Here is a 12,038-nt window from a genome sequence, read left to right as displayed (position 1 = left end):
TGTGTGTGTATAGAATTTACTATGCATATAACTATAAAATGGGTAATATAAAACAGTGCAATATCTAATTATTAACAAGAAATATATTTTTATTTATAGTCGTTTCCTTTTTATGTATCTACCTTTGTAAACTTACCAGTGCAACAGAATAATTTGTAGTAGGCACACTGTGATTTTTTACCTAAGAGGATTTTTAATTGATTTAAGCTATTATCTACAATTCCCCTCTCTTCAGACCTTAAATGCTGCCAATTATATTACTCATACCCATCAGTAATACCATATTTGTTGTCTACCCCAGTGAGGATCATGGCAGAAAAAAGTACTTTTGTGTTCAGCTCTCTTAACAAGAGGAACCAGCTGGCAAGCAATACACGTTTCAGCCATTGAGTGCAGAGGGTGCACATCTCCTTGTTGGGCTCAGCACTGCAACACCAGGAAGAACAGTTCTGCGGGTTCATGCCTGGGAGCCTGGAGTAGTTTGACACCTCTTTGTGGTGACTGACCCTGTTGGGATTGAGGGCACGGACTCCGTTCCAGTGCAAAAACGAAGACCTTTACTTAAGAATGCATATACTTATATACCCTAGGCAGAATAATAGGTAATTCAAGCAGAACAATTGGTAATTTTCTACTTATGCTTACTTTCTCAAACTACATAATTCAGCATATGCTTTAACAGATACAAATAACTACAGTTCTTAGCAACCAAGGTCCTTCTTGCAGTCTTGTGTCTTCTTTTTCCATGTCTTCTTCTCCTGCTTACTGTTCCTACAGCTTCTGCCAACTAGTGCAACAATGTCCATTGTCCCAGGCCCGAGGGACGTGACACTGTTCACCTCCATAATTACCCCTTCTTTGTTTATAATTAAAACAGCCTTTAATGCTTTGTCTATAGCTCGTTGAATGCACTGCATGAAAAGCAATGTGTATTGTTTTCTGTAGACTACCTCGCCCTTTGCTCATCATGGCCTATGTTTTTAGGCAATTTTTTCACACACTCTTACTGTCTTTTCGCACTGTTCTTCAGGTACTTCCCACTGATCAGGAACCAGTCTTTTCTTTCCACACACTAAGGCTACTATGTTAGCTTCCGTAAGTGGGAGCACTCGTTCTCGTGGGTCACAAATTCTGCAAAACTCTGGTCTTCGAGAAGAGGCACAGTACCACTTTTTGTCACACGCCTTACACTGACACAGTACCCAGGACTGGTGGTCAGTGGTATGACATTCAATACAGGGTATAGCAGAAGGCAAAAGTTTTTCTAACTACCAGTTCTCTAGGCTGTCATGTTGCCAATCTAGGGCTAATAACCGTGTGTTTCTTGTATAATAGGCTCCGCCTAGCACTGGTTCACCAAAAACACTGTATCCATATTCCCATAATGGGCCCCCACTTCTCCCAAGTCCAAACCAACGTCTTAGGGACATTCGTTGTTCAGTATCCACAAAACATGCTGCTGGTCCTCTTCCGAGGGTCGGTCTGAGGGTCAGTCTAAAGGTCTGGATCTGTAAGGTCGTATGCAATGCGGTCCTTTATCTGTGGAAACACAAGCATAACCTGTACAACAAGGAGATGTGCACCCTGTGCACTCAGTGGCTGAAACATAGAGCGCTTTCCCAGCTACCCGCCCGCTCTCACGGCCACGGACCCTCCGCTGCCTCTGTCCGTCACGGCCGGCGGCGGCAGATCCCGGGCCGGGAGCGGAGCTGTGTGGGAGCCGGGCCGGGCCGGGAGCGGGGCAGTTCTGCGGGGCGGGGACGCTTCCGCTGCCTTTCCGTGGCGGAAGTGGCGCTGGGGCGCGGGATGGCTTCCGGGTCAGCGGCAGCGGTTCCGGGTTAGCGGAAGCATCGTCTCCGCGATCACCGCCATGACGACGCTCCGCGCCTTCACCTGCGACGACCTCTTCCGATTCAACAACATGTGAGCGCCACCCGGCCCCCCTCTCCCCTGTCCCTCCCCCGAGCCCCTGCGCGCTTCCCCTTCCCCCGGCGTGCTCGGTGCTCCCCGCCGGGCCCGGGCTCGGGCCCGCGCTGAGCGCCTCTCTCTCCCCCACAGCAACCTGGACCCGCTGACCGAGACCGTATCCTTCCCGCCGGGGCGGGGGCGCGGGGCCGGGCGCGGGCGGCGCAGCCGTGGCGGCCGCAGTTGCTCCTTAACCGAGCGCCCAGTACGGGATCCCCTTCTACCTGCAATACCTCGCCCACTGGCCCGAGTACTTCATCGTCGCCGAGGCGCCCGGCGGGGAGCTGATGGGTTACAGTGAGTGCCGGGTGCTCCGGCGGTAACGTCTCCCTTCATTGCCTATATGGGGCATTTTAACGCGGGAGCTTTTCCTACTCTTCGCGTTTTCCACCGACCAGGGAAGAGGAAGGTTGCGTTGCATCTTCCCGTTTCATAAACATCTGAGGGTATTACGTGGGACTCACGGCAGCAGCTTCCAGTTTGACGTTCCTAGTGCAGCGAGGAGCCTTGGCTGTGGTAGCGTCCACCCGGGTTTGGTACAGGCGAATAGGTGTTTATGTAATCCTGGAGTCCAGGTCACTGTGCTCAGCTCTGATCACACACAGTCAGTAAACGTGCTGGGCTTGGCTTTTGCATTGTCCTGTAAGGGAAAGCTCTGGTTCTGGATTTCTTTGCACATTTAGTGCGGAATATTTGTGTTTTTCAGAAATCATGCCAGAGAGAGCTGCCAAGAGGTTTTGAGCTTCTGGCCCTCTGTTCCTCTGTAACTTCAGTCAAATCCTAAATTCTGTTCAGTGAAAGACTCATGAGAATTGCTTAAAATTCACATTTAGAAGTCACACCTTAAGCAAGGAATTTGCAAAGTTGTTTTTCTTTACACTAGTTAAGAAATTGCTGTAATACTTGAGCAAAATGACATGCTCTGTGGTTGCTGAATCATAGAGTGATAAGGTAGACATTCCTGTTTGGGCCTTTACCACAACCATTGCAACGTTTGTTTATACACGGCTTATTCCTCTTGTGAAGTTGTGTGGTTGCAGGGGGTGTGTTACTCCAAAGGTGCTGATGCTCTGTGTGTTCACAGTCATGGGGAAAGCCGAGGGCTCCGTGGCTAGGGAAGAATGGCACGGACATGTTACCGCTCTCTCTGTTGCACCAGAATTCCGACGGCTGGGTTTGGCCGCTAAATTGATGGAGCTACTGGAAGAAATTTCAGAAAAGTGAGTAATATGCCTATCTTTAAACTTATCTTTAAAAGTAATATTCTTCCAGGCACCTGTCCCTGGCTCACGTATTTGATGTGCATGAAACTGACACGGAATTTTGCTGTAAGCAGTGTTCTGACTTTCTGAAATTCCTCATAGTTGGAGAACAGGAATTATGAAAGTTGCTTAGTGGTTTAAAAATCTTGTGATTTCTCTGAGCTAGAATGAGTAGGACATAGCCTGAATTCCAGTAGCGATACTGTATAAAAGACCCTTTTCTTGACAGGAAAAGAGCTTTGTGAAACATCAGCAGTGTTTCCTGTTGCAGGGCCTACAACGTACTTGTTCAGTAACTGTGGGCTTTGTGCAATGCATTCAGGCACAGCCTTGAACAAATTTTGTACTGCCGACAAAATTATTTTTTTAGCTTACTTTCTATCATCTTGGTTACTTGTATCTATGAAAATTTAATTTAATGTCAAATGAACCCACAGTGAAATGTCCTTAACTTATTCTAGTAGGGCAACTCCACTTGGTAAAAACAGAAAATAATACAATATTTTGAAAAATTTGCCTTGTGAGGTAAAGGACTATCCCCCATTAGGCAAATGAATTTAGACTTATTCCATCCCTCCTAATCCAATGCATTCTAAAATGTGGATTTATTTTTTTTAAATCGTATCACATGGATATGAGGCTTGTGTGCCTGTTTAGCTTGTCCTTTTCTTTCTGTTCATATTTCTGAAGGCAATGGCTGTTATAGAAGGGCTGTGTGACAAAAATAAAATGAAATCTATGCCTATGCTTGAATTTTCCCTTGGTAAAGGAGTCCATCTGTTATTACAGTGTGGAAGATGTTTGATTAGTGTACTACCTCATCAGACTTGCTTTGATATGATTACAGTTTATGAGTTGTTACTTAGAAATACATTCACCTACTGTTCCTTAACCTGTTTTTTCTTTGTTTGTTTTTTCCTCCCCCCGCTAAAGAAAGGGTGGATTTTTTGTTGATCTCTTTGTGAGAGTATCAAATCAGGTTGCTGTAAATATGTATAAGCAACTAGGCTACAGTGTGTACCGGACGGTGTTAGAGTACTACTCTGCCAGCAGTGGGGAGCCAGATGAAGATGCTTATGGTAAGTATTTGTTCTGCCTCAAGTTGAATGGAGTGATTCTCATGTTGAGGGTTCCTGGGCTTGTTTGTAAGACTATTATTATTTTTTTTTTGTATATGAAACAATTTCAGATACTTGTTGATGAATGAGATTTTGTATCCTCCTTTAGATAACTTTTCCTACTGAAGATTACATCAGTTACAAAACCTAATCTTTCAGTTTACACACTTTGTAGCATCTCTGGCAAAATAAACTACAAAATAAGAATAAAAAATGAAAAGGAATGGAAGTGCTTTCTTCCTTTCTTCCCATAACTGGGACTTGAAACTTTGTTTTTCTCAGATGTCTAACTACAAATTTACAATGTCAGTGGCCCACAGTGGCAGAGAATTGGGTAACGTTTTCAGTGTAAAAGGGAAGGAATATGGAAATTCAACTATGTTAATGTTGATTCTGTTAACAAAAGTGCTTCCTCATTCTAGATATTTTTTTCTTTTAAGTATTCTCCCAAAGGGTTACATGCCCATGCTGTGTGTCATTTCTGTTCTTGCACTATTCATTCAATATGTAGGATCACTATGAAATATAAGGGCTACTGACATATATCTACTGTTGTTGCAAGTGCCTTAAATCCTATATTTGTCCCTTTAGCCTGCCACTTCTTTTCCATTCGGTCGAGTTTCATGCAGTGTTATATTTCAGTTGATAACACTGCTGCTGAACAACGTTAAGGACATTCAATTATTAGTGTATCTAGAGGAGAGCAGCCAAGATGGTGAAAGGTCTCAAGGGCAGGACTTAGGAGGAGCAGCTAATGTCCATGGGCTTGTTCCACTTGAAGAAGAGAAGGCTGAGGTGTGCCCTCATCACAGTCTAAACCTTCCTCAACTGGGCACCACTCTCTCTGGTGACCAGTGATAGGACATGAGGAGATGGAGCGAAGCTGAGTCAGGGAAGGTTCAGACTGGATGTTAGGAAAAGGCTCTTCACTGAGAGGGTGGTTGGTAACTATAATGGGCTCTCCAGGGAAATGGTCATGACACCAAGCCCATCAGAGTTCAGGGAGAGTCTGGACAATGCTCTTAACCATATGGTTTAGTTTTAGGTAGTCCTGTGTGAAGCAGGGAGTTGGATCCTTATGGGTCCTTCCAACTTGGGGTATTCTATGATTCTAGGAAATTTTAATATTTAATAATATTTAATAATATTTAATAATATTTAATAATATTTAATAATATTTAATAATATTTAATAATATTTAATAATATTTAATAATTAATATTTATTTTAATAGAGAATTCACTTCATATGGCTTTGTACAATGACCACTGTAACTATAATAGCATTTTTTCCTTTTGCCACAGATATGAGGAAAGCTCTTTCCAGAGATACAGAGAAGAAATCAGTTATACCTCTGCCTCATCCAGTGAGGCCAGAAGACATTGAGTAACTGTAAGCTGTGATTCTCAGGCAACTTACTAAGTGTCAGGTCTGTCCCCCTCAACCTCCAAAGAACTTATGGATGAGAAATTTTAGGCTTAATGTTTTTCCCTTGAAATACCAAAAAACAATGTTGAGGAGCTGACTAACACTGCTTCTGTAGGTAATGGCTGTATACTGTCACACTTACTCTGTTATTTTTCCTTTCAAATATTGGAAATTCAGAGACTATTAAAATGGAATTACCTCCTATGTGGTCGTTTTCTTGGTATTCTTTCAAACCAAAGTACCTGAGATCAGTCATAGTAAAGACTCTTTAAATGCATTTATTCATGACCAGTGAAAATACTGTACAATACCCAAGAAACTTGGAGAAAAGTCTTTCCTCTCTTCATGGCACGGGCATAGGATTGAATTGTTCACTGTTGAGTTGAAGAAGCCGTACAAGCAAGGCAGTCAAGGGTTTTTCTCATTGTGGACCAGATTCAAGACAATTCTGTGTCCTGGGTGCCCACATGTTCCTTGACGTGCTGTATCCGCTAAAGTAACTTGAGGTAAAGATTTCTTGTTTTCTTGTACTCCCCTTGCTCAATTTCAAGGTCAATGTAGGTTTTCCAAAGAACCTGCTCAAGAGAAGTCTCTTATGTTCACATGTCCTGCTCCCAGCCAGGACAGGGTTAGTGTTTGCAGTAGCCAGGAGGGGCATGGCCAGGACAGGGCAGGGGTTCAGGGGTTCCTTCTGGTCGGGTGGGGTCAGGCTCTTTGGTGAGTATTTACATGTGAACCACTCTCCTCTTTCTTGTACAGTTTTGTCATTAATACTGTTGCTGTTTGTTTTCTTATGTCATTGCTGTTTCCAGTAAATTGTTCTTATCTCAGCCTGTGATCTTTACCTTTTGTACCTCCAATTCTCTCCATCCACAGAGGAAGGGAAGGGGAAGGAGGGAGTGAGCTGAGCGAGTGGTTTCAGTGGGAACACCAAATGGGAGAGTACCATTCCTAAACCACAACATAACAATGTCTTCAAACAACCCTATATCTAACACTAGATAATAGAGTTTATGTGGTTTTAGTAGAGGAGCATGGAAAAATGTGGCATTTGCAGAGACAAAATTCAGAGATCAGAGTATTAATTGACTGTACAAGCTTGGATTAAGACCCAGCAGTATCTTGTACACAGAATCCATTTAGCTTACCCCTGTAAGCATGTGTCTCCCTCCATGTTTTGTCATAGGTTTTATAGCCCTGCATACTGTGCCAAGAAGCAGATGCTCAATTAGTGAGTCACAGGCTAAGCCGCTGTGGTGAGCAGTTCCGGGAGTGCAGCCCATCCGCGGTGCCTTGTCGCTGAGCGGTCGCCGCCGCCTGGTGACCGAGCTGCAGAGCTGCAGGTCCCGCACGGCGGGGCTGCCTCCCGGGAGGGAAACTCAGCTGGGGCTGGAGGAAGAGCTTGGAGATTTCTTATTTGGTATGAATTTGCAAAGCAGAGAGTGAGGTGCTCAGGCAGGTGAGCCAGCATTCAGGGGAGGGGGTCACTTTGCTGAATACCTAAAGTTCCAATTGCCTCTCTCAGGACCAGTCACAAGAAGTTTCCAGTTTGGGGCTGGGCTCTGAAGTGAAGAAACCTGTAACTGCTTCTTCTGATAAATCTGTAAGTATGGGAGGCTGTAGGAAGCTCGCTGCTGTGACCAGCCAGTAACTTCCACTGATAGCTGTTAAAAAGAGTGGCTTTTGTTTCCTCAGTACACAAAACATGATGGTATTTGTTAAACTCACTTGCTAAGTTGTGCCTTGCTTGAGCAATGCTTACCTCTTTCCCTTTTCCTAAAGGGATGATCTGTCTTGCCTTGGAAGCAAGAGAATGTCCTGGTATCTGGTGCTTTTATTAGTTTTTTTCCCCTGCTTATCTTGTGGTGAGTCACTTTGACTGGGACATGCCCCCTTGGAGCCTTACCTAGTGCCTTATGTGGTTATTGTCAGCACTGGGGGAAGAGGAAGGGCAAAGCTTGCCAGGGGAGGTTTAGGTTGGATATTAGGAAGAAATTTTTTTACAAAGAGAGTAATCAGGCATTGGAATGGGCTTCCCAGGGAGGTGGTGGATTCATCGTCCCTGGAGGATTTTAAGATGAGACTGGATGTGGCACTTAGTGCCATGGCCTAGTAACCACGGCAGTGTTGGATCAAGGGTTGGACTTGATGATCTCGGAGGTCTTTTCCAACCTTGTTGATTCTATGATTCCATGATAATGTTGGACCATTTCCTCCTCTGTAAAAAAGGATGTGTTTTTGAAAGTGGGATGTTGCCTGGTGCCACCGGCAGAGCTCTCTGGGTGCTTAACCCCTCTTTTCCTTTCCTTCTTTCTTGGCTGTAATTGTCACTTGGATAATTTTGGAAGAGCTGTTAGGTTCATTGGCTTGGGTAAATGTGCTGGTAATACCAGGGAGGGAAATACTTGAACCAGTAGCCAATAACTTGGCTACAGGTAGAATTTCTGAAGGAATAACAACAGTAAGGGTAAGCAAATAGCAAGTTTCAAAGAATTTGTCTGTTTTGAATGCATCAAAGTTTTATTGCCACCTGTTGTTTGGCACAGTGTTCCAAACGTCTGGTTTTGGGAAACGCAGATTTTCAGGACTTTCAGGGTGGTGTGTGGCCAAACGTTCATCCTGCTGCGTGAATCAGCGGGGCTGCTGTTCCCACTCTTGGCATTGCCGGGGCCATGCTGTGATACTCAGACCTGACAGCTGGGCTGGGGATGCTCGGTGGCTCCCTGTCAGAACAGCAAGGGGAGAGTGCCCATCCATAGGGTTACATTGTGAGGAGCATTTTTCACCGGCTGAAATTTTGTGGTTTTGCTATTGGAAGATGAAATACAGTAAATTAAAAAAATAATAGTAATAAAAAAAAGAAATTAAAAAAAAGGAAATAAAAATATTTCCTAATGTGCCCAATAATACCCCATGCTCATTAACCCCACGTCTGCTATTTTTAGTATCTGTTTTCTGTGATTGTTCTGTCTGAAATGGGAGTGTGTAGGGCACAGCTTCCTTCATGGTTCTGAGATGTTTTTTAATTACTGAGTGGCCTAGCACTCAGATGCTCAGAGCTATCTTTTAATAATAAATCAGGTAACTGACTGGTATTAATTTCCATAACATCTTTTATTTTATTTTTATTTTCTTAAATTAGGCAAAAAAAGAAGCAGGACCCAGCTCCTCCAGACTTGAGCTTTGGCTAAAACGCTGGCAGCCATAGAGACTTAGGGACCAACCTCCATTTCAGTGCTGGTCTAAGTAACTGAGTGGAAGGGGATGTGGGGTTTGTTGTGCCACAGTTGCCATAGAATTATTTAAAAGGTATTGCAGGACAGCAAACTTCAAAAAACAACAGTAACAGCATGAGTCTTCCAAATTTTTCTCCAGTTACTCTTGCCCCTGTTTGTCACTGCAAATATTTATATTATGAGCCAGGATAGTTTATCCCTCCTGCTGCCTTAACAGCAACATAATTTTGCTTTGCAGATCTTTAGTCCCACTCACACAGAGATCTCAGCCTGCTTCAGGAAGGAGTTTAGCTTTTAACCCTTTTAAGAAGGACAGGAATCATAGGACTATTACCTTCAGATAACACTGTTCAGGGCGAGCAGTGGAACCAGAAGTGGGATCTGAGAACAGTGGTTGTAAGGGCTTGTGCTGTGGCTGCCAGCCTGCCTTCCTCCCAACTCATCCTGTAAAACAAGTAGGATGAAAATTTTAAAGCCCAATTTGGGCATCTGCAATAACACAGGAAGGACCCATAACACAGCACTGGAAGAAACCTAAGATTATTCTGTCTAAATCGATATACTTAACCATACCTGAGGCTCCCCATGCACACCCATCTCTTCTCTTTAACACTCAGTAATAGTGCTTATCCCCTCCAGTGAGAAAGGTCTAGTACTCAGATTGATTCCTTCAGACTTTCATCAGTGGTCATATTTTCTGCAGCTGCCAGGTGTGTTGCTGTCCTCTGGGCACCTCCCAGTTTGTCCCGAAAGTTGAGCCCAGTGTCCTGAATGTGGCCTCCCACTGTCGAGCCCCCATGCTGCTGGTGCAATCATCCCATTAACAGATCTTAGAACAAAACTTTTATTTTTTTCTCTGCTTGCAACACCTGAGCACTAGTGGTTTATATCTGGTTTGTGACCCAGTATGTTTCAATGGTTTGTTTTTGTGATAGCCCTTTCTATTTTTGCACTTGATTATGTCTGTGGGTTTTTGTTTGTTTGCTTGTTTGTTTGTTTGGGTTTTTTTTAGCTGGGGAGGCACCTCTGCAAGCTTTGCAGCAAAGGCACATTAAAAGCAGATACACACAGCCAGTAAAGGGGCTCTCAAAGGGCTGTTTAGTGAAATGGAAAAAAACAAAGCAATTGGAAGACAAAAGAAAATAATTAATTTTCCTGGGCCAGCAATGCCACAACTCTGAGAGGAGATGGTAGACATTTAGACTCCAACAGGGAAGAGACTAAAAGACCATCAGCAGACAGAGGAAAGAACCATTTAGCAAACATTGGTGGTTTAATTTGCTCCTGTTTTAGCTTCAACCTCCTGCTTACAAGATTCAGGCTTTGAAGTGCCACATTAACTGTACCAAAGCATTGTCCCTGAGGATTGATGGCAAAAGTCACACAGACTCTTAGCTTGAAACATACAGCAGCAGTTCCAAAGTCAACATTTATTAGCAGCATCCTCGGGATTTCCTATTCAATCCAAGCCTTCTGGAAGAACTCACAGTAGCTACTGTTTCTTTTTCAAGGACAGATTCACTTGTGGGCACATGTGGTACCTTGCAAGCACTGAGAGAGAATGTAAAATTAGATAAGACAATCCTGATAATAGTTTTATATAGTTTACAGTTTTATAGTTAGAAACCAGACCTTTTATTTTTACTATCCCCTTTATCAACATTACAGAAACTTCCCTGGAACGTGACTCAAGACAGCAGCAGAACAAAGCGCCAGGATGGCCATACCTGTTTGGAGTCGATGTTCGCCCTCCCTGCCCCTTTCATTACCACTTCCTTGAGACTGGCATGTGTGGTGGCTGTGACTTACCCCCATGTCACAGCTTTACATCGCGTCTGCTGATCCGAGTTGAGAACTGAGCAGCAGTAGAAGGACCCTTGGCATTCATGTCGTGCACAGTCCCCCCCGAAGCCCAAGGGCAGGAGGGGGCACAGCGAGGCCCTGTGGCAGCCCTGCTCTGGGTGGAGGGCGCTGCGGGAGGAAGAGAGGTGCCTGCTCGCCAGCCGGGTGTCAGTGCCATGTTAACCATGGCCAGGGGGACGAGGGCAGCCTGAACCTGCAGCTGCCTGCCCTCACCAGGAGCTTAATCATTTTTAAATTCGGAGAATGAATGCCATGAGGAGAATGAATGCCATGACCTGCAATTATTCATCTTTTGTGTTGTTAGCTACAGCTCCCTGCAGTGTGCCAAATCACACAGTTCCAGACCGGTTTGGTGGTTGGACTTTATCAACAGCCCCATCTTTACACTCCTCTGCCTGCCCTCTCCCTAAACCACCCCATCACCCCCCCTGCCCAGTCCCTCGTGAGGGGCTTCCAAGGGCTGGGCAGGATCAGCACTGCATGCAAAGTCCCCAGGGTGATGAGGGACCCCTCAGGGTGGCACATGGCCAGCAGGCACAACACAATGTGCCACTGAGGCACTGGGCCATCCCAGCAGGCTCCAGGTGACGGGGGTGGGGAGCCCCAGGAGTGCTGTGTACCATGCAGGGAACGTGCCGTGCCACCTCCCAGAGTGGCTCCTGCTGGCTGCCCCATGGCAGCACCAAGGGTGCACTGTCAGAGAAAAAAAATCCACATCAAAAATATGCCTTACCTGGCAGCAGATTGCAGTTGTTGCCACCAGGAAGAGCCCAGGACCCAGCAGAACCCCCTCCCATCTCTGGTTTTAGCCCTAAAATATTCATTTCTCCAGTGCATTTTTTAGACATCCACAGTCTTGAGCAGGGCGATGCCCATGAAATGCCAGGAGACCTGCCAGTGCTGCCGCTGTGTCTTCCAGTTCTCACAGGATCTGGAGCTGCCATAGGCACCACTCACTTCTGTGACTACTCGTGGGACAGACCTAACCCCAAGAGCAGCTGGTGGCCAATACATTATCGCCCTCGTTCCTGCTGGGCTGTGACTGGAAGAGCTGTGCTCTTCAGCAATTTTCCAGGTGGGCTGAAGGACCAGCAGGTGCTGAGCCCACGGGGACAGATGTGTAAGAGTAGCCAGGACCAGGGACAGGGTGCCCAAACCTCCTGCAG

General features: G+C 45.2%; 1 protein-coding gene and 1 long non-coding RNA gene across 2 annotated transcripts; one reads left to right on the top strand and one right to left on the bottom strand.

The window, feature by feature from the left end:
* Positions 1 to 68: 68 nt before the first annotated feature.
* On the bottom strand, positions 69 to 1,897 carry LOC113987317. The gene is made up of 2 exons (XR_003540494.2): positions 1,652 to 1,897; positions 69 to 1,539 (listed from the first exon to the last, which is right to left on the bottom strand). It is a non-coding gene; the product is annotated as an uncharacterized LOC113987317 (long non-coding RNA).
* On the top strand, positions 1,759 to 5,977 carry NAA20 (N-alpha-acetyltransferase 20, NatB catalytic subunit). Its single transcript, XM_027719900.2, has 6 exons — positions 1,759 to 1,923; positions 2,059 to 2,083; positions 2,172 to 2,262; positions 3,050 to 3,185; positions 4,161 to 4,306; positions 5,650 to 5,977. Exons 1-6 carry the CDS (start codon positions 1,871 to 1,873, stop codon positions 5,733 to 5,735), a joined length of 537 nt encoding a protein of 178 aa, XP_027575701.1. The 5' UTR covers positions 1,759 to 1,870; the 3' UTR covers positions 5,736 to 5,977.
* The last annotated feature ends 6,061 nt before the right edge of the window (positions 5,978 to 12,038 follow it).

Source organism: Pipra filicauda, unplaced genomic scaffold (assembly GCF_003945595.2).
Source record: "Pipra filicauda isolate LSUMZ 115617 unplaced genomic scaffold, ASM394559v2 scaffold164_size1636381_pilon, whole genome shotgun sequence".
Classification (NCBI taxonomy): Eukaryota; Metazoa; Chordata; class Aves; order Passeriformes; family Pipridae; genus Pipra; species Pipra filicauda.
Note: the sequence above shows the minus strand (reverse complement) of the source record. Positions and strands in the feature narration are given on the sequence as shown.

Coding starts and splice junctions, on each gene's coding strand:
- NAA20 (XM_027719900.2), top strand. CDS start 1,871: ATGACGACGCTCCGCGCCTTCACCTGCGACGACCTCTTCCGATTCAAC. Junction 2,263..3,049: donor CGGGGAGCTGATGGGTTACA/GTGAGTGCCGGG, acceptor GTGTGTTCACAG/TCATGGGGAAAGCCGAGGGC. Junction 4,307..5,649: donor GCCAGATGAAGATGCTTATG/GTAAGTATTTGT, acceptor CTTTTGCCACAG/ATATGAGGAAAGCTCTTTCC.